The following is a 21288-nucleotide window of genomic DNA, read 5'->3' on the forward strand; positions in this document are numbered from 1 at the left end:
GCCATGATTGAATGGCGGAGTAGACTTGATGGGCCGAATGGCCTAATTCTGCTCCTATCACATGTCGGCTACATTGAATCTCTTGGTCCTTAGTTTTTTTGTGTTGAACAAGTTCATCAAAACTAATCATTTGCAACGTTGACATTTCCAGCTGCTAACCCCCAACTATAAATATTCATCAGAGTCATCCCACAACCGGTTGCTTCATTGTATGGTTTTCTCTCAACCACCCACACTGAAGCCACCAGCAGATTTAGACCGGTTCATACTACACGCTCTCAGAGGCCCATGAAAAGCTGACGCTGCCTCTGCTAACCCCTGGACAAATTGATTGATTGAAAGATGCAGCACGGAAACCAAGCCATCTCCAACATCTGAACCCAGTAACAATCTGCCAACTCCTTATCATTAGCATCCCTCAAGTAAAGTATAACTCTGTCTCCTGCATCATCTCTGCCACATCCTCTCTCACAGCTCCCACTCTGTGTTCTATATCTCTTCACATCACATTCTATATCTCTCCTTTCCACCCCCCCCGACTCTCAGTCTGAAGAAGGGATTCGACCCAAAACGCCAGCTATTCCTTTTCCCCAGAGACGCTGACTGACCCTCCAGCTTTTTGTGCCTATCTTCAGTTTGCAGAACACAGATTGGATATAATGTGAGTGGAGCTATTTGCATCGGGGGGTAAATTGGTCATAATGCAATTTCGATCAGGAACTAGAGAACCACTCAGACATTACTTTGGAAATTGATAAAGCAGAATCTGATTTTCTCAAAGCTCCATAATTGCTGGTGTAACTGCTGCAACACTGGTCATGTTGCACAAACAGGGCCAGTAATAAACACATCCACAATGGTTTGGTTTAACATCTCTGTATCACACACACGTCTTTATCAGGAAATCTTTCATTATTACACAGTACACAAAAAAGCATGTGCTACTCGTGAAAATACAGTTACGGTTCAGTGTGCGTCTGTAGTTATTATTTACACAACTAGCAGCTAAAAATGGTCATGATTCAAGCACGTATCAGCTTTACAAAATGCACGGCGGTCTGAATGTGACAATAGATACTTGAAAAGAAACTCATTGCAACAGAAATTCATTTATAAATGGTATGCTACACAGTTTTGACAATACATCATCGCAGAATATGTACAGTTCAGTCATAGACCTGGGATTCTGCCTGAACCGCTAGACTTCTACTCACGGGTTAGGTGAGTACTTGCTCTAACACATAACGTGACACATAACCTTCATTGCGAATGTCGCTAGCCATGGAATGAATGACGATAACTACGTGTTTAGTAAGAGCGATGGGGCTGGGGTGGGACACCAAGACTGACACGCAATGAAGAGCACCAAGAGTGTCCAGGACAGGTTTAGTGCCATGACCCCACGGGGGCACTGTGGAGAGGCCCCTGGGACGCCATTCCAGTGACCATTATTGCACATACACATTAGTGGCAGCTGCCGTTCAAGCTCTAAATAATGACATCTCCTTTGGAAAGATGCATAACTGATTTCTCTCACACACCACTTTGATTTCAATGATACTTGAATTCTGAGCACTGGTTTCTCCACACCCCAATGTCTCGAAACACAACCTCCCACCCACCCCCTCCCCTTCCCATTGCCTTGCTGACGTAATCCTAAAGTTCAGTAAATCTTCACACACAGAGAGAACCATTGCAGTGTCTAGGACATGTGCCAATAGGGCAGCTTGCACTTACTGCGACCTTGCTAAGAGGCTATTCTCTCTGTAGGGCCGGACGGTCAATGCTGGCTGGCTGGGAACCCGGGCTAACGGTGTTGCGGTCTCAAGACTTTGTACCCTGTGTGTGACAAGTGGGATGAACAGTCAGAGTGATATCTGTTACTTGCATGGGACTTTGTTGAACCCTGTTCACGGCTAGCTCAGATACAACTAGCACAAAAGCATTTTATATCGACACAAAATGCTGGAGTAACTCAGCGGGACAGGCAGCATCTTTGGAGAGAAGGAATGGGTGACGTTTCAGCTTGAGACTGTTCTACAACACTGGTCTACAATGTACAGTGCGATGTACAGTGGTGTGGGCTTTGAGAACAAGACAGAGGGGACAAATGAGATTATGTCTGCCACACAAACTGATACCAAGTCATCCGGAACTGAAGAGCATGCATCACACAAAACACTTGTCAATCCAATCCCCAAACTAATGAATGCATGAGCTCTCAACAATGACGTTACATGATGCCCGAGGCAACACTGGAGCAGTCATGTGTCAGTTATAATAACAAAGAGTGCTCATTCTATATCAGGGGTGGACATACCTGCAGCACAAACTAAGTGGTTGACTCTATACATATGGCACACATCTTCTCCTGACGTGTGATTAATGGCACCAGACCCCACTCCCAAGTGTCATTAATGCTCAGCGTTAGTCGAGATCTTTGGTTCTTGGGAGGAGGTGCGTTTATTGGCAATGGGAGACTCCAAGCAGCTGGGTACCCAGTTATAGAATGCTGGAGCTCAGATGTCTAAGCTTGGAAAACAGTTGGAAAAGAACTATGAAAAAAAACGTGATAGTCAGCACTTTTCACAGAGCTAAAATGAGACGGTTTGTAATGTCAGTGAGCGTCATAATACACATCCAGTAACTTAATTTTACCTCAATATCTTAAGTACTGCCATGCTGAAGGGCTAATTCTACATTATTTAACAGGGATAGATTCAGCCAAAGCAGTCCCCACCGATAAAGGTGTTCCTTGGTTAATAGGAAGTTTGGCAGAGGCAGGGAGAGACCAACCAAACTAACCTTCCCCCCACTGACACCTCCCTCAGAGTGACACAGTTCTTCACTAATAGACAAACACTGCCCTGCTCATGACACTGACAAAATTAAAAGGAGTTCAACTAAAACTAGATCGTCAATATTTTGGATCTGGCGTGGTCCTGATAAAATGACCAGGAGATTTTAAGTGACGTGCCGGTATATATATATAACTGTGTTCATCGTGATGCAATGTGGAATAAAGTGCATGGGGCCCCACTCGCTGTGCCTGGACAGTGAGTGGCAGAATGTTGAAGATACCAAGATTCCAATAAAACATGGCACTGGAGAAGGGAAGAGGTGTTGTGGTCAAGCATATGGACAGATGGCTGGAGTATGGACACTTTACATTATCAGCTTCATTGCCATCCAAGAAGCAAGAGATTTGACAACTCAGTTACGTTGCCTGGGAAGTGGGGAATTTCTATTGTTAGTGGACCAAATGCCAATCGGTTAATCAGAAGTCAATTCAACATCAAGTGATGGGTGCTTACTGTATCAGTTGGGCGATTACTTGTGTCCACCCTTGGGGATACTGGCATGAAGAGCAAATGTACCTTCATACAAATGAGAGCTCATGGGTCTACAAAATCCTTCCTCCCATGCAGTGTTCCTCAAGCAATGGCGACTCCAGCATCCAGGCAGTTCGTAGAGTTTAGCATGGATGCTAAGGATGAAAACATATCAATGCAGCACAAATAAAATGAGCATCATTGTAAAAGTAATTCATAGGTAACTAATGAACAGAGTAGCTGACCACATCTTGCTTCAAAAGGTGCTGCTGCATTCACCAAATGGTCATCTGTAACAGAGGTGCTAAAACCAAAGCAGACGTGGTTTTGCAAAACTTCCAGTGCTACTTGTCCAAAGGATTACAATACAATTAGTGGCCAATAATTTGCATAAGTAACACAATTGGTTCCAAGACATCACAGGAGGGTATTTGTAAGTGTACTCTGGGTGAAACAAATGCTGAATGGAAGCTACAATGCTGGTTTGTTGAGTGGACATCAACGATCCAATGTGTAGGAAAGAACTGCAGATGCTGGTTTAAATCGAAGGTAGACACAAAATGCTGAAGAAGGGTCTCAACCCGAAATGTCACCCATTCCTTCTCTCCAGAGATGCTGCCTGTCCCGCTGAGTCACTCCAGCATTTTGTGTCTATCAACGATCCAATGGTCCAGCCTTAGAATCCAAACTTGAAATGACTTCAACCATCTGCATATTTTTACTGTGGCGTGGGGAGTCCACTAGGTCGGCTGAATGACAGGAGTAAGGAGGACCCAGTTATAGAATGCTGGACTTCAGCTGCCTATGCTTGGGGCAGAATAGGTGGAAACGGTATAAGATCAGGGCTTTAGTGCAGGCAGTGTGTACTTGTGTCAACCACAGATTTAAAAACTCTAAAACAAGCTAACAATAGTCCACAGATTAATGTCAAAAAAGTCTACTTTCATAACTTCAGACATCAAAGCTAGTGAACATTTTCTGGTTTAATAAATAGATGAGCAAGCAGTGAGGCTGGAATATTCAAGAGTGCGTTGCTTAGCTGTAGGAACTTTTCTTGAGCTGCGTTATGTTAACCAACAAGCTTAATTTCAACTGGTTAATAGGAAGTTAACTCAATGTCCGGTGATGGAAATCCACTGTACTACGAAGGCAGAGCTTCAATCACCGTGTTAGTTAGATTCTAGCAAAGGTCAGTGCATCAGCCAGATACTGAGTGGAATGAGATTCTAAAGCAATCAGGAGATGGGTTAGACCCTGTCTATTGTCATTAGGCTCCATCACAATCTGGTACCCTGTTATAGTATTGAGTGCTTTCAGGTAGACCAAACTAGGTGTCCATTACATGTATGCAGGTGGGCTGCGCTGTCTCTTGTTTGTCCACTGCATATTGACGAGGGTGGGTTACTGCTGACAATCCAAATGCAGAATCCACCACTGTGTCAGGCCAAGGAGCAACGGTGGGAGACATGGCCTGGATTCCAACAACTCCCAGGCTCATACCCTTAACCTTTAAGTGCTGTCTTGCGTTTTTGCACTACACATGGAACACACACATGGAAGACTGGGGGTTACTCCACAAAAAACAGAGCACCACAGTGGAGCCGCAAACTCATCCATCATGGCATCTGGATTGCAGAAAACATACCAGAGACATTGAGCCACTTTCACAACGTTCTAGCTCCCCACCTATTTCCCTCACTGGGAAGAAATGTCAGGATGAAATAGGGAAGGAGATGGGTGATTTAAAAAATAAAACTCCCCTACAAATGAGTGGAATTGAATATCAGACCCAAATCAGAGGAGCAGCAGCTCAGGAATGCCTCACATATAGTAAGTTTCACTTGGTGGAATGCAGGAGAATTTAGATCATGATGTCCCCCCCCCATTAGACGGCTGTAGAGATGGATGATGCCTTGTTTGGACTGTCGTTGCACATGATGTGATTGGCCATGTCTACTTCAAGCTCCAGTGCAGAGTTTCGGTTTTCCTGATCGCTGTCAGTGCTGCCGTCGCTGTCTTTCCCCGACATCTCCAGGCCTCGGAGAAAGTGGCCGTTTCCGTGGGGAATGGGGTACAGATCTCCCTGGAGACCGCTCACTCCCATGGGGCTCGGCAAGAGATCCTCGTCTGAGGAGTGGATGAACTCGTCGTCTTCCACCATGTGGTTCACAATGTGGATGCCGTCAAAACTCAATGGAGTCTGGAAGTGGCCTTGACCTTTGAACAGCTGGATCTGCATTTGGGAAAAACGGACAGAACAATCAGCAAATGGACCAAAGGCTAATGGATCTTTATTATCACATGTATAATGGCATTCTTTTGTCACATACAGTTCAGTAGTGCCTCACCCAAGCACAATGCCCAAATGGTACAATTGTCCACATGCAAGTAGCCAGGTGTTGTCGCCATTTTCAATGCGCCAAATACCAATACCTTGCCATTAGGTTTAAACTAAATGTGATAATGCCTCTAATTTATCCACAAGTGTTCTTCCATTGGAATAATCTACTTGCAGCCTTTACCCTACAGATATAATTGTTGTCTTTGGAAAGTTTAACCATACATAGTCCCATTTTATTCATGTCTAGAGGACATAAAAGTGGCACAGCAGTACTGCCTTACAGCACTGGAAACTTGTGTTTGATCCTGACTATAGGCATTTGTCTGTACAGAGATTGTACGTTCTCCCCGTGACCTGCATGGGTTTTCTCCAAGATCTTTGGTTTCCTCCAAAGACGTACAGGTTTGTAGTTTAATTGGCTTGGTATCAAAGTAACATAAAATGATCCCTCGTGTGTGTAGGATAGTGTAAGTGTGCGGGGATTGTTGATTGGTGCAGACTCAGTGGGCCAACCCTGTTTCCGCAATGTATCTCTAAACCAAACATCTCTAGAGGACGTGGAGAAGTGACATTTTAGGTGGAGACCTTTAATTCAGGCTAAATATCGTAGCTGTAAGAGTGAGTCAGAGATTGCACATTTCGAAATTAGTCACTCAAATTCGCTTAAACCCTCCAAAAATATTCTCTAAAGCCAGACATTTCATCTTGGCCATTAAAGTAGAGAGAAACTGGGGTGAAACAATGAAATAGTCGAAATTCATGCACACTTGACAGGAGGAGGGCAACTTTCTTTCTTCCCGCGCTCGGAGCTGATATTGTGGCCCGTTACTGGATATTACATCACGTACGCTGTGCAAGGCAACAAACCAAACCCTGTTAACCAGCCCCAACTTCAACACACGAGCTGCTGCTTTCTGCCAAGGATCAAGAGCGACATGTTCAACACTCGATACAGTATGGTTTACATTTCATAGTATAGCTGTGTGGAGTTGCTTTCATGGTAGTTGCTATGAGATCCCACAAACTGCAGCTAATCCTGTGAGCTCTGAGTCTAGAAACCTCATGGTGCAGATCCACGCTATCTCATCGCACCACAGACTCCCACACTTCACCACAGCCACTTGAAATCACACTGCCATGGGGGGGGATGTGCCCCACAACATGCTCTCGCTCTGAATCATCTTCAGGGCTCGTCAACATTGCGTGCAAACGGGAGGATTGGAGAATCGTCTTGAAGCAAGAATGAAGCAAGTGAAGACACAAGGTGTTGGAGTAGCCCAGCGGGTCAGGCAACATCTCTGGAGAAAATGCATAGGTGACATTTTGGGTCGGGACCCTTCTTCAGACTAATGAACTTGGGGATTGCTCATGAAAGCAAGAGCCTGGATGGAAACAACCCAGATAATGTGACTTTACACAAATGCAAGAATACAAGATAAGAATTTGGATGCAACTACCAAGAAATTCAACTGCAAATGCTGTTTTCTCCCCCAGCGGAAAGCCATTGGAAATTCTTTTCTGTCCAGGGAACATCTAATTTTATGTTTACCAATTCATTCATTTATGTTTTAAACACCGTCTTTCACTGGTGATTAACCCTGCCCAAATTTCGTCCCATTTTTAAGTCTTTCCTTATTCTAACTCCACAAGAGTGTTTCAGGCAGTATCTCTGTAGCAATGAAGATAAAGCATAACAATAAGTTTATGCAAGGAATAAAAAAGTTATGGCCATGGTTTATAAAATCTTAGATACAAAAAAAAGCTGTGATCTGGACAGTAAAAGCCCATAACATTAAGAGAACGGGTTCAGTTATCATAGATTGAAGTATCTCAAATGTCCACTCACAGCCTTGTCTTCGTTAAAGTTACCCATCTCCGGCATGAAATTAAAGCATAATTCAAAATTTGTCTTAATAAATGATTAACATTTTTAAATCCCAAGTGTCCATAATGGCACAATCTAAATTTTTTAAATCCTTTACATCACCAAATGTATACACCCATCACTTGCCAGGCTTTGTTCTGCTTATACCTCTCTTCCAGCTTTCTCCTGCCCCATCTACAATCAGTCTGAAGGAGGGTCCTAGCCCAAAATGGTGTTAAGTAGGTCAATAAGCAATGGCTATCTACCTTCTAGGGTGTATATATGGATAGGACAGGGTTAGAGGGATATAGGCCAAATGCAGGCAAGTGGGGCTAGTGTAGATGGGACATCTTGGTCGGTATGGGAACGTTGGGCCGAAGGTCCTGTTTCCACACTGTGTCACTCTATGATGATAATGTGTGGGACATAATTTGGACAATGGCAGCAGCGGTTTGATTGAGCTTGTGTAGAGGTTGGGATACACAGAACAGTACAGCATGAGAACAGGCCCTTCAGCCTCAATATCTGTGCCAAAGCGGTTTGATAGCTTGTGTAGAGGTGGGATACCAAGACCACAGCATGAGAACAGGCCCTTCAGCCTACAATATCTGTGCTAAGACCAACTCTTATCTCCATATCCATGTGCCTATACAAAAGTCTCTTAAACACAGCTATCGTATATCTGCCTCCACCACCATCCCTGGCAGCATATTCCAACACCCTCCGTGTTACCTTCAATGAATGTGTTGGAATAAGATAACAAAGGCGGGAGGCGTAGTAGATGATTGGAATAAACAATTAAAAAACTGTCTTTTCACAAAGTCTCGGACAGAAACATTGACCATCCCTGTACCTCCACAGATGTTGCCTGATCTACTGAGTTCCTCCAACAGGTTGATTTTTTGCTTTGGAATTTTAGTTTGAAGTCAAACACCAGTAAAACTTGCACAAAGCATCAATTTGACAAGACCATAGCTCCAGAGTTGTAATCAGTGGGAAACATAGCAACATAGATAATAGGTGCAGGAGTAGGCCATTTGGCCCTTCGAGCCTGCACCGCCATTCAATATAATCATGGCTGATCATCCAACTCCGTATCCTGTACCTGCCTTCTCTCCATACCCCCTCATCCCTTTAGCCACAAGGGCCACATCTAACTCCCTCTTAAATATAGCCAATGAACTGGCCTCAACTACCTTCTGTGGCAGAGAATTCCACAGATTCACCACTCTCTGTGTGAAAAATGTCTGGCCACCCCAAAGCAATTTATAGACAATAGACAATAGGTGCAGGAGTAGGCCATTCAGCCCCTCGAGCCAGCACCACCATTCAATGTGATCATGGCTGTTCATCCAAAATCAGTACCCCGTTCCTGCTTTTTCCCCATATCCCTTGATTCCGTTAGCCCGAAGAGCTAAATCTGACTCTCTCTTGAAAACATCCAGTGAATTGGCCTCCACTGCCTCCTGTGGCAGAGAATTCCACAGATTCACAACTCCCTGAGTGAAATTTGTTTTCCTCATTTCAGTTCTAAATGGCCTACCACTTATTCTTAAACTGTGACCCCTGGTTCTGGACTCCCCCAACACTGGGAACAATTTTGATGCCTAGTTATAGCAATAGGATAGATGTTGTTATCAATGAAAATGAATAGATAAGTAATGCCCCTGTCCCACTTAGGAAACCTGAACGGAAACCTCTGGAGACTCTGCGCCCCACCCAAGGTTTCCGTGCGGTTCCCGGAGGTTTTTGTCAGTCTCCTTACCTGCTTCCACCACATGCAACCTCCGGCAACCACCTGCAACCTCCGAGAACCGCACTGAAACCTTGGATGGGGCTCAGTTTCCAGAGGTTTCCATTTAGGTTTCCTAAGTGGGACAGGGGCATTAAGATTCTTTCAACTACTGTAACTCAGTCGAATGGATGGAGCCCCAAAAGTCTGATTTCAAGGCACCTTTAAGTTTAGAGGGGGAAGATTTTGCAAGACCTCCGGTGCCAGGCATACACAAACACACACAGAATTTCCACAATTTCTTACATAATCCGATGATAAGCTGGTTTCCTGCCACAATAAAGTATAGAGCCCACACTGAGCGTTGCAGAACACTACTGGAGTGTTTTGTTTTAAATAAACCGTCTCAGTAGAGATATCATCAGCACTGGTGAATGTGCTGCAAGGCACCACTACAAACTGCACATGCTTCAGTTTGATGTGACATCTATTGACAGACATTTTCCTAGAAGTTGATTGAACCACCTCTCACCCCATGCTTGTGGTTTGATCCGTTCAGTTACTGAGGTTGTAACAATCTTCACTGGCTGGGGTAGGAACCCATGGGTAAAGTTACATTTTCACCCGTTACACTAGGGTAGATCACTGCTTGTTTAGTTTGTAGAGGTACAGCGCGGAAACAGGCCCTTCAGCCCACCGAGTCCGCACTGACCAGCGATCCCCGCACCCAAGGTTTCCGTGCGGTTCCCGGAGGTTGCAGGTAGTGGAAGCAGGGAGGGAGACTGACAAAAACCTCCGGGAACCGCATGGAAACCTTGGGTGGGGTGCAAAGTCTCCAGAGGCATCCGTTCAGGTTTCCCAAGTGGGACAGGGGCATAACACTACCCTACACACATTAGGAACAATTTTACATTTATACCAAGCCAATTGACCTGCAAACCAGCACAACTTTGGAGTGTAGGAGGAAATTGAAGATCGCGGAGAAAACCCACGCAGGTCACAGGGAGAACGTACAAACTCCATACAGACAAGCACCCGTAGTCAGGATAGAACCCGGGTCTCATGCGCTGTAAGGCAGCAACTCTACTGCTGCGCCACCAGGCCACCCTTGTCTTGTGCTTATATGTCTAGGATGGACAGGCAAGATGCAATTTCCAAGGCTGAATCAGCAGTAAGCTTAACATCTCCTACTGAGCAACCAGTGTATTTTCCACAAGTTTACATTCATGGAGTGATGGCAGTAGATAGGCTGACTAGATGGCCTTCATGATCCTCCCTCCAATTTCTGTGGAGTCCCACTGCTATAGCAGAAAACGAGAGGCTCAGAGGACTTCTCAATCCTACTGTTCAAAGCATGAAGAGGGGAAAGTTCTGCTTACTGGGCAGCACAGTGGTGCAGAGGTAGACTTGCTGCCTTACATCTGCTGTCATTCAGTATTCTGGAGCTCAGTGGTATAATCCGGCACTAATAGCATTACCTTGTGCAGCTCATCATGTTTGTGTGACTTGAAGTCGGCTAGAACGCCTTCTTGTGAGAGCCTGCACAATGTGTGGTGCCTGACTAAATTAAGTACTTCTGATCAGCAACCGACGATAAATCTCAGACCTGCTCAGTTTCAAAACTCTTTGCATCAATATAAAACTGATTTTAAAAGAACTCTGTCAGCATAATGCCCAGTAGCACCCAGGGCTAGAGTAGATGTCGACGACCTTTCACGAGATGCCACGTAATGCCAGCAGCGCTCAAGACTGAGTCACCCACATTCTCAGACACCTTGCCTCTGCATCTCCTCATGACAACATACAGTTCACTGCCACGTTGAAATTTAAGACCAGCAAGGTGGGGAACCTTCCATTGTTGCATTCACATCTGAACAGGGCATTGAGCTGCTTTGCGGAGCACACTTACACTTCAGCTCCACACGTCCTCACAGACAGATGCCCCCATGTTAACTGCCTCCTGCAGGTTGGGAAGCACTAGGAGCCTCCTCCTCTCATTAGCTTTCCAATTGTCTACAACCACTTATGACCAGACATGGCTGGAGATCAGGATCCACTGGTTGCTAGTTCACCAAGCAGAGTCCATATTGTTTTGGTGTGTAGCACAGATATAATGTGTTGTTTCTGCTGTTTAGTGCACAAGATACTCTGCTTCAGCTTCATCACACAGTCCCAGACTCACACAGCACTGAAACAGGCCCTTCAGCCCAACTGACCCATGCTGACCAAGATGGCCACCTTCATCAGTCTCATTTTCCACACAACACTCTAAACCTTTTCTATCCATGTACCTGACCAAATGTCTTTTAAATATTGAAACAAGGAACTGCAGATGCTGATAATAAAGTCCTAGCCTGCTTAACCACTCCCTATAGCCCGAGCCCTCAAGTCCTGACAACATCCTCAGAAATCTTCTCTGCATTCTTTCCTGCTTCAGGGCATCTTTCTCATAGAAGGGTGACTAAAACTGAATACAATACAATGGTGGCCTCAGCAACATCTAGTACAATCATAACATAACGTCCCAACTTCTATACTTATTTCCCTGACTGATGAAAGCCAACCTGCCAAAACTGCTTTCACCACCCTATCCATCTGCGCCAATTTGTTCAAATATCTCCCTGGACTGGTTTTATAATTCCAGTTGTTTTTTTCCCCCCATTGCAAGATATTAAAAAGTTGAAGTAAACAAAATATCTTACTTTCAAAGGGGGAAGGATCGCGTGTTGATGTTTTAATAGCAGTTAGAAAATGAGGTTTGAGTTTAGTTGATTGTCATGTGTGCAAAATCTCTGCCCGGCATTTTACGACTATGGTTTTAGGCATCATCCATGATTAGCATAAGCGTTCATATATCATCAAAAACCGCAGACACGATAGCTGAGGAACTTGTGATTGATAGACAAAGTGACCTATTTTGTGGGTAGTTAGTGATTCTAAAGTGAAATGTCAAAGCTGGTTACTGACACATGACCCTGACCTTTGGAAGGGATAATTTGGCAGACTAATCAGGGGGGTAGTCATTACAACAGCAGACTGAATGGAGTTAGTGTCACATCTACACAATACTCATCTCATACACGTCACCATCTAGAACAATACCGCCAATAAAATATATATCTGTGGAGACTGGTTTGTGGAAATCTTCCATCATTAAAACGTCACTTTAAATTTTCCACTTTTCTGGCTTTTTTGAGCTGCTTAATTTATTCACAGATTTACTACAAAAAATAAATGACATTTTAAATAATTCTGTTAAGTGGCAGTAGAACATGGAACAGTTCAGCACAAGAACAGGCTCTTCGACCTACAACATCTGTGCCAAACATGATGCCAAGACCAACTCTTATCTGCCTGCATATAATCCATATACCTCCATATTCATGTGCCTATCCGAAAGTCTCTTAAACGCCACTATCGTATCTGCCTCCACCACCACCCCTGGCAGCGCGTTTAAGGCACCCACCACCCTCTCTGTAATAACTTTCCCCACACATCTTTAAAGTTTGCCCCTCTCATCTTAAAGCTATGCCCTCCAGTTGATTTTCCATCCTGGGAAAAACATTTCTGTCTTTTCTATGCCTCTCAATTTTATACACAATGCTGTGTATTATTTTATAGCTCATTCTCGATACTAGTCCAAATATGGGCATTTCCCAAACATAGTGCTGGAGTAACCCAGCGGGACAGGCAGCATCTCTGGAGAGAAGGAATGGGTGATGTTTCGGTTCGAGACCCTTCTCCAGACAGAAAAGTGTAGCAAAGTATAAGGGTGTTTATTTTAAATAGAATGGTAAAATCTTTCAGCTGCAGTCTAGAGACAGAGTCCAATGCAGAATACAAGTTTATTATCAAACAATGTTGAATATCTGGGACAGACACAAAATGCTGGAGTAACTCAGTGGGACAGGCAGCAGAACATGTTTCTGGCCATTTATTCTTTAATGCTTCACTCACTACATAAGGGGCTGTCCCACTGTACGAGTTATTTCAAGAGCTCTCCCGAGTTTAAAAAAAAAATCAAACTTGTCGGAGCTTGGGACATCTCTTAGCGGCTCGTAACACTAACGGCAGGTACTCAGGAAACACGGTAAGCATGTTGAAAAATGTCCACGAGAGCCCCGAGTACCTACGAGCGGCTATTACCATAATTCTCCGAGTTCGAATCGGGGAACTCAGGAGAACTCTTGAATTAGCTCCTACAGTGGGATAAGCCCCATAAGGCATCTAACAGCCGCAGAAACTTCCAATGGTCACTATAAATTCTTTCTCCTTACCTCCGTTTTTAATTCTGTGATCTGGTCCTTCAATTCCCGAATAAATTGATTGGAGTCACAGTTGTTCAGCTGACCTTGGATTCTTCCTGCTTCTCTCTTTGAAGTGCAAAGCAAACAAGCCATTAGAGCAGATTAAAGGAAAAACAACTGTGTTATTTGTTCTACAAATTAGGCCGCTCAGAACCCAATTCTTCTTCAGACTGCTTCAATGTAGAATTAGCCCAACTACTCTCGCCAATGAGTCTAACTATTTGAACACAACAGCATCTTTTACCATCACATAATCACCAAAATCTAATTCAAATGTTGAATTGGTAACAGCATTAAAGCTGGTGAAACAAGAGGCTCTGGACCCAACAGAGGCACTTATCACCCCTGACCTCAGTAAAACTGCTCTCCAAAAATGCATCTTAAACAACATTGTATCATGGCCTTAACACACCCACATGGCAAGATATTTCTCAATGGAGTAACCTTTTGCAAAAACACTTAATCTTCCTTCTTCATTCTGCCAGTGACAATTTCATCTCTGCCTTCACGTTATTGATTTACAAGCAGTGGAAACCATCACTAATTATTGTGTCAAACTCATCAGCCTTTGATTTTTCCCTATTCTGCAAAATACCTCACCTCCTACAGCATTTGAGCCGACCTGCACGCCATGTTGTGCTCCAGTGTGATCCAACTAAAGTTCCCCACTAAATCTATCATTACAGTGAGCAGCCGTTTCATCTTGCATCAGTACGTGTTTCAATTAATGGAAAGTTGCACTCAAACAGAACTGCAGTTGGATTGTGTAAGAAATAACTGCAGATGCTGATTTACAAAGGAGGACACAGAGTGCTGGAGAACTCAGTGGGTTAGACAACATCTCTGGAGAACGTGGAGAGGTGACGTTTTGGGTCGGGACCTTTCTTCAGACCAATCTGAAGAAGCTATTCAGTCTGAAGAAGGGCCCACACCCGACATCTCACCTATCCACCTTGACCAAACAGCAGGGTGACCAAATGGTAAATGATTGACCAAATCAGAGTCATAGAGTGATACCGTGTAGAAAAAGGCCCTTCGTCACAACTTGCCCACAACCGGCCAACAATCTCCCAGCTACACTAGTCCCACTTGTCTACTCTTGGTCCACCAAGTGATGTGAGGGACTTGGTTTAATCAGCTCTTTCAGCTCAATAAAGGGGACTTCACTGATCCAGAGCTGACGTTGAACTCTGTCAAGCAACTAATGAAAATATTTACACCCAATGTCAGACAAAACTGAACCTTATAGACTTCAGAAAATGAATATGAATGGCTTGAAGAGTTAAATAAAACTCTCACACAACAGAAAATTGTAATATTTATCACATGCCAGACAGGAGGTAGGCAGTGGAATGGAACAAACAGCTGGAGTAACTCAGCGGGACAAGCAGCATCTCTGGAGGAAAGGAATGGGTGACGTTTTGGGTGTGGATTACCCATCTTAAAGCCACGGGCATTCTGGTTACCACCAACTCTTCACATCAGCAGGGAATGACAAGATGGAGAGCTTGTAATTAATTATCGGATGTACAATGTGTTGGACCTCGAAGCAAGGAGGACAGAACAAGCGGAAGAGACTGATGTGAATAGAAACATAGAAAATAGGTGCAGGAGTAGGCCATTCGGCCCTTCAATATGATCATGGCATGATTGATGCTAAGGGGTGTCTATTGCCGGGTGCATGCTAGGGAGTGTGACCACAAGACAACAAGCCACAGGATGCAGTTGAGACTGAACATCAACATTCACAACACACAAATACATATGTACCTGGATTTCCAGTTCAGCAATTCGCTGGCGAAGTTCAGCAATGGCTGCAATACTATCTGCTTCCCGAAACCGTATGGCCATAACTTCCTCCTTGTTCTAGTGAACAGTGAGATACCACAGATTATTCCAGTGACAAGGTGGCATTGCCAGTGTTACACTGCAAACCAAAGTTCAGATGACATATTCAAAGGTCTTTTGTTTAAAACAAGGAGTTTCACTCTCCATTGTGTGTTTATTCGAGCATTTAAAAGGAACACCACCAACACTGGAAGAATAAGGACCAGAACAGAAACTGTAGTTTTGTTCACCGACTCATTCCTACACAAACTGCAAACTCTCACTTCTTCAGAGATCAGTCTCTGACAGACCTTCAAGTCAGGTTTGATATTCTATCAATATGTTTTTTTCTCACGTGGACCGTAGCCGGAGAAGACCTCTTCCGCTGAGATCAAGAATCAACCATTGGCACTAATCGACCATTGGCACTGTCAACCCACCTCACTTTCCCCACTGGATACTTTGTCAGCTAATATATATCCAGAAAATTAGATTGCCAAAGCAAGACAAGGGATGGAAGTCTAACCAAGGGAAGACAGATATAGGGCTGAGACTGGGATATCTTTCAAAAGGCCAATGCACAGAATAGACTCTGAAATATAAAGAACTGCAAGTTAAAAATTTGAATTACTTTTCAGGTGCCAAAGTTGATGAATTTCTTTCTCAATGAAGATAAACTGAGATATGACAATGGCCAACGTCAGCTATATCAAACGATAACTTTCCATAATTTCCCTCCTTGTTTCACGAGGCAATACTCGAGTATCGAGGGAAAATATATGACTACAAAACAATGTACTCAAGCTATTTTTCTTTCAACAGAAGAGTTTCAGCAACACCAAGAACAGAGCAGGCACCAATCAATCACCATCACAGAGTGTGGTTTTTGGAAACTATTTTAAATTATATATGTTAACAAAATGGTGAATAACGTCATCTGATTGCAAAGAATTGTAATTAAAATTCCTCTCACTGAGAACTTTTAGTGGGTTAACCTACAAAGACATTAAACATGATGGATGTTTAAGAGATCACAATCTATTCACCAAAAGTCATGTAGATTTTTGGTGAATAGTTAAAAGGAATGAAGCGGTATATTTGTCGTTGACCCACAAGAATGTGGTCCAGGGATGTATATGCGGTGTGTACTTCCCCTTTCAGATGCTGGGTGCTGTCAGGAATCAGTTCAAAGGAAGATAGATACAAAAACCTAGAGTAACTCAGTGGGACAGGCAGCATCTCTGGAGAGAAGGAATGGGTGATGTATCAGGTCGAGACCCTTCTTCAGAATCCAGCTTTTTGAGCATATCTTCAGTTTTAACCAGCATCTGCAGTTCCTTCCTACACATCAGTTCAAAGGGACCGTTGGCATCCCACATTCTTAAAATGGCTGAGCATCTGAGCACATAAAAAAAGTCTCAAGAAATAGACATAGCATAATTTGTAGTGAACATTCAAACAGGGAGTTAAAAATTGTAATTCAGGCACAAGGTGAAATCAAAATTGAACCACCTCGTTAAATTAATCTTAAAATGAATTACAGTCAAAGTAATGACGTACAAATTCCACATACATTAAAAAAACAATGAGCCTGGCAGTCTAAGTGTGATCACAGCTCACAGTCAAATACGTGTAAGTATCTAAATTGGTAATGCAATTGGTATCATGCGACTTTGCTTAAATTTTTTTTCCATAATTTAGTCAGAACAGCTCATAAATGCCCAAAACTTTCAATTTAACTCATTTCCCTCAGCTGTGCAGAAGTCTGAAAAATAGCACAGTGGTAAGTTTAATCAATGGCTACCACTGATTTCTTCGATGAATTACAAATGCTCAAGAAGCCAAATGATGCTATCAATCGTTGCCAGGCAGTTGTGAGATGTGTTGGGAACTTCCAGTGGAGGAAGGGGTTGTGTTGGACTGACCCTGTGGTCGACTGACCCTCATCTTTCTATGCAGCAGAAATTAAAGTTATGCGACCCCCCCCCCTCCCCAAAAAGGAAATTTGACAGGTTGTTGCACTGCATTTCATATTTGATTCATGCTAGTGCCATAGATCTTCATGATAGTTGTTTTGTACTAGGGTCACTCCATGAACTTTTATGGAGCTGTACTCAACCAGGAAAGAGAAGAACGTCCCATCACACCTCCCTAGTGCCCTGTAGATGGAGCAACTGTTGAATGTTTAGTAGAGTGTTAAATTTGTTCATGATATATGTATTTTTATTTCTATTTATTTTTAATGCACACTGAATGGACACTGGTTGAGCAACGTTTTTTTGTTTCCTCTGGGTATGTGAATACTCAGGAAATGACAATAAAGATATACAATAAACTGCCCAAGGATAAGGGGGAAATCTTTTAGGACTGAGATGGGGAAAACATTTTTTACACAGAGAGTGGTGAATCTCTGGAATTCCCTGCCACAGAAGGTAGTTGAGGCCAGTTCATTGGCTATATTTAAGAGGGAGTTAGATGTGGCCCTTGTGGCTAAAGGGAGAGAAGGCAGGTACGGGATACTGAGTTGGATGATCAGCCATGATCATATTGAATGGCAGTGCAGGCTCGAAGGGCCGAATGGCCTACTCCTGCACCTATTGTCTATGTATCTATGATGAGTCACATTGCAGAATAACTGATCTACGACCAGGTCATGTAGTCATGGTCTAGTTAGACTCTCTTGTTAAAGATGGTCTTTGATTGTCATCTCAGTCCGTCACTGAAGATTGATCAGGCTCCGTTAGCAACCCATCCTCACCCCCCACAGGGTAATGCCCCTCACATTGGCCCTCACTGGAACGCCTTACACAGGCCAAGAGCAGACTGGCTGCTGGATGAAGAGTACAATTGGAAACTCTGGTCATTAAAAGGAACTGCAGATGCTGGTTTATGCCAAAAGTAGACACAAAATGCTGGAGTAACTCAATGGATCAGGCAGCATCTCTGGAGAAAATGGACAGGTGACATTTTGGGTGGGTTGCCTTCATGGACTGAAAGCAGGTGATGAGCAAAACAGTCACCCAGTCTCTATTTAATTTCTGCATTGCAGGAGACCTCCCACATGTATTCCTCTCTCCACAGATGCTGCCTGATCTGGTGAGCATTTCCAACATTTTGTGTTTCTATTTCAGATTTTCAGCATCTGCCCTTATTCTTCTTGTCAGCACCAATTGTGTATCTGAGAAATAGCAACAATAATCAAACTCAACCACAAAACCAGTTAAGATGTACAAAATAGGCCAGCAAATGTCAAAGGAAATCCAAAAACATCTTAGAAGCAATAAATAAGTAAATCTATGGACAATGATTAAGTTGATCAAGTTTGGTGCTTTTTCGTCAGTGTTTCCACCCAACCTCCTTATCTGACACACATCAATGTTGAATCTGTTGCTATTCTGGTAGCTCTGGTATAAGTGTAAAATGAAAAAAATACCAGTAACTAACCAAGCTTTAATCTTGCTGGAACTTTGCCCCTTCTCTCCCCTATTAATGTTGCTTAGAAGTAAAACTGCAGCTGTAACAACTTGCAGGGTTGAAATTAGATTGCCATCACATTTCAGCATGAACAGGTCTTTGTCTTTCAGCAAATCACCACACCAACAGATTTTAAACAAAATATCACAGCTTTCTGCCTCTAAATTAAGCATTCAAAAAACCTGCAAAACTACACACTTTTTTGCCTTCCAAAATAATGACTACTTTGCAAATCAGTAACTATTATACTGCTATATAATTAAACAGAAATGTTGACGGTTTTCCTGGACACTAGCTACAAAATCAGCAAAAAAGCTTCCTTAAAAATCTGGAGATTGGTTAACTTAAGCATATAAATAACAGATCAATATGTAAACATGTAACATGGTAGATTTTTTTCTCTCTTCAAACTAAGTTTTGAACAATTTGAAAGCAGGTTTGCGTGGAAGTCATATTGCATCAAATCTTTTTTAAAAGGTCATTTTATTCCACAACCTAAGATAACATTTCCAGATAGTTTTGACGCATTGAACTTATTCCCAGGACCTTTAACAAATCTACAGTTCGATCTTTACTCAGATACCAATTGTAAATCAGTGAAATCGGCTAGGATTGGATGACAATTACTGAACTACCTCACAGTTGACCGAAAAACATAATCTTATATCAATGTTCAGACGTTTAGTTGCATAGATGTTAAGTTGCAGAAACAAGCTGTTTGCCTCAACTAGTCGACCAATATCGCCAAGTACACACACCTCTTCCTCTAACCCTCTTGGCCACATTCTTCTATTCCTTTCATCCTCCAGAACTCATTTAGTTTTCTCTTAAATGCAGATTGAGTAGATGGGAAATGATATTTCACACATTGTGTGCAGCAGTGTTAGTGACATTCCGACTATCGACACATCTGACTCATGCTAGCACAGAGCACAATGCAAATTGGGTATGGTTGTGCTGAGAGTCTGCTCTGTAACAATAATGCCAGGAGTCAATGGGATAATGAGTAGTTTCTCAATTCGAGTGATTGGAGTGGACACACAGTGGGCAGAAAGTAAGAGATATGGAGAGGGTGAGCATTAACTCATTAGTACGGGTGTCAGGGATTATGGTGAGAAGGCAGAAGAATGGGGTTGAGAGGGAGATAGTTCAGCTATGATTGAATGGCAGAGTAAACTTGATGGGCCGAATGACCTAATTCTGCTCTTATAACTTATGAATGTGGTTGTAATACAAGAAGAAAGCTTTAACCCTACTTCATTTTTTCTTTTACCACCAAATAGTTTGGCAATTTGTACCAATGGTCTGTCAATCTTTAGGCTTCTAGGAAACCATCTTGTAGTATGTTTTCAGTTAAATGATTGTGAAATAAATATCTGTTGGTGTGACCCCAGACGTTACACTTGTTCTGCAAGATTGACGAGTAGCGGTCTCAGGTCAGTTCCTTTAATGTTCGAACTTTGACATAGCTCAACCATTGAAACATTTCCTGCACTTTCCTAGTTTATTCTCTCGGTACACTCATGGCTCAGAAACTCACCCCATTTCTACCAACTAAAGTGGCAGCTGCTGGAGTTAAACATCTGTTGTTGAAGGGGTTGAGGTGGATGGGCAATGTTTTATATATTTATTTATTTTTAATAATCTTTTTATTAGAGGCAGGTGCATATCATATTAAAAACAATTCATGTATATCATTCCTACATTACTAATATTATAAATTGATATTAACTCTGCTTCTAGTATTATTTTTTTTATATAGATAGAAAATAAGAAAGAGAAAAAAAAAATAAAAAAGTATGATAAAGAAGAATGGCATAATTTACTAAAAATACAACTTTGGAGATAAGTTCGTAAATTATAAAGTATAACTTTTCATCTAATCCTTAATTCGAGTTTCAGTCAGGTTCACGTGCCGAGCCAGTCTGCCCCTTCAAGTAGTCAATGAATGGAGACCAGGGCAATGTTTTATAAGGACAGTGCTCACCTTACAGTCCACCTCAGCTTGCTTGCGCCTGGTCTCGCTGAGTTGCGTCTGCAGTCCCTTGTTCTGTGCCGTGACGTACTGCAGCTTGTCCTGCAGACCAGTGCAGGCCTGCTCTGTTCGGTTCAAGAGGCTGCTGTTCACCTGGTTCTGAGCAAAGAAACAGCGTTTTCCCGTTAAAACAGATTCATACGGACACAAGGAGCATAAAACAACAATGTAGATTTAAATATTATGAGCAGGAAGGAACTGCAGATGCTGGTTTAAACCGAAGATGGACACAAGATGCTGGCCCGATATACATCAACACCTCATAAGGAATAGGAGTAGAATTAGGCCATTCAGCCCATCAAGTCTACTCCGCCATTCAATAATGACCGATCTATCTCTCCCTCCTAACCCCATTCTCCTGCCTTCTCCCCATGAC

General features: G+C 42.9%; 1 protein-coding gene across 10 annotated transcripts in view; it reads right to left on the reverse strand.

The window, feature by feature from the left end:
* Positions 1–860: 860 nt before the first annotated feature.
* The window catches only part of LOC129714372 (EVI5-like protein), an 88782-nt gene continuing 68354 nt past the window's right edge, over positions 861–21288 (reverse strand). For 9 of the 10 annotated variants that reach the window (XM_055663928.1, XM_055663930.1, XM_055663932.1 and 6 more), the window contains 4 exons: positions 20865–21011; positions 15347–15442; positions 13547–13642; positions 861–5565 (listed from right to left, as the gene is read on the reverse strand). In XM_055663928.1, the coding sequence (XP_055519903.1) occupies positions 5218–5565; positions 13547–13642; positions 15347–15442; positions 20865–21011 (687 nt within the window). In that variant the 3' untranslated portion in view covers positions 861–5217. The remainder of the gene's footprint in view (positions 5566–13546; positions 13643–15346; positions 15443–20864; positions 21012–21288) is intronic. The other variant, XR_008726343.1, reaches the window with a different exon arrangement.

This window comes from Leucoraja erinacea, chromosome 39 (genome assembly GCF_028641065.1).
Source record: "Leucoraja erinacea ecotype New England chromosome 39, Leri_hhj_1, whole genome shotgun sequence".
NCBI classification, from domain to species: domain Eukaryota; kingdom Metazoa; phylum Chordata; class Chondrichthyes; order Rajiformes; family Rajidae; genus Leucoraja; species Leucoraja erinaceus.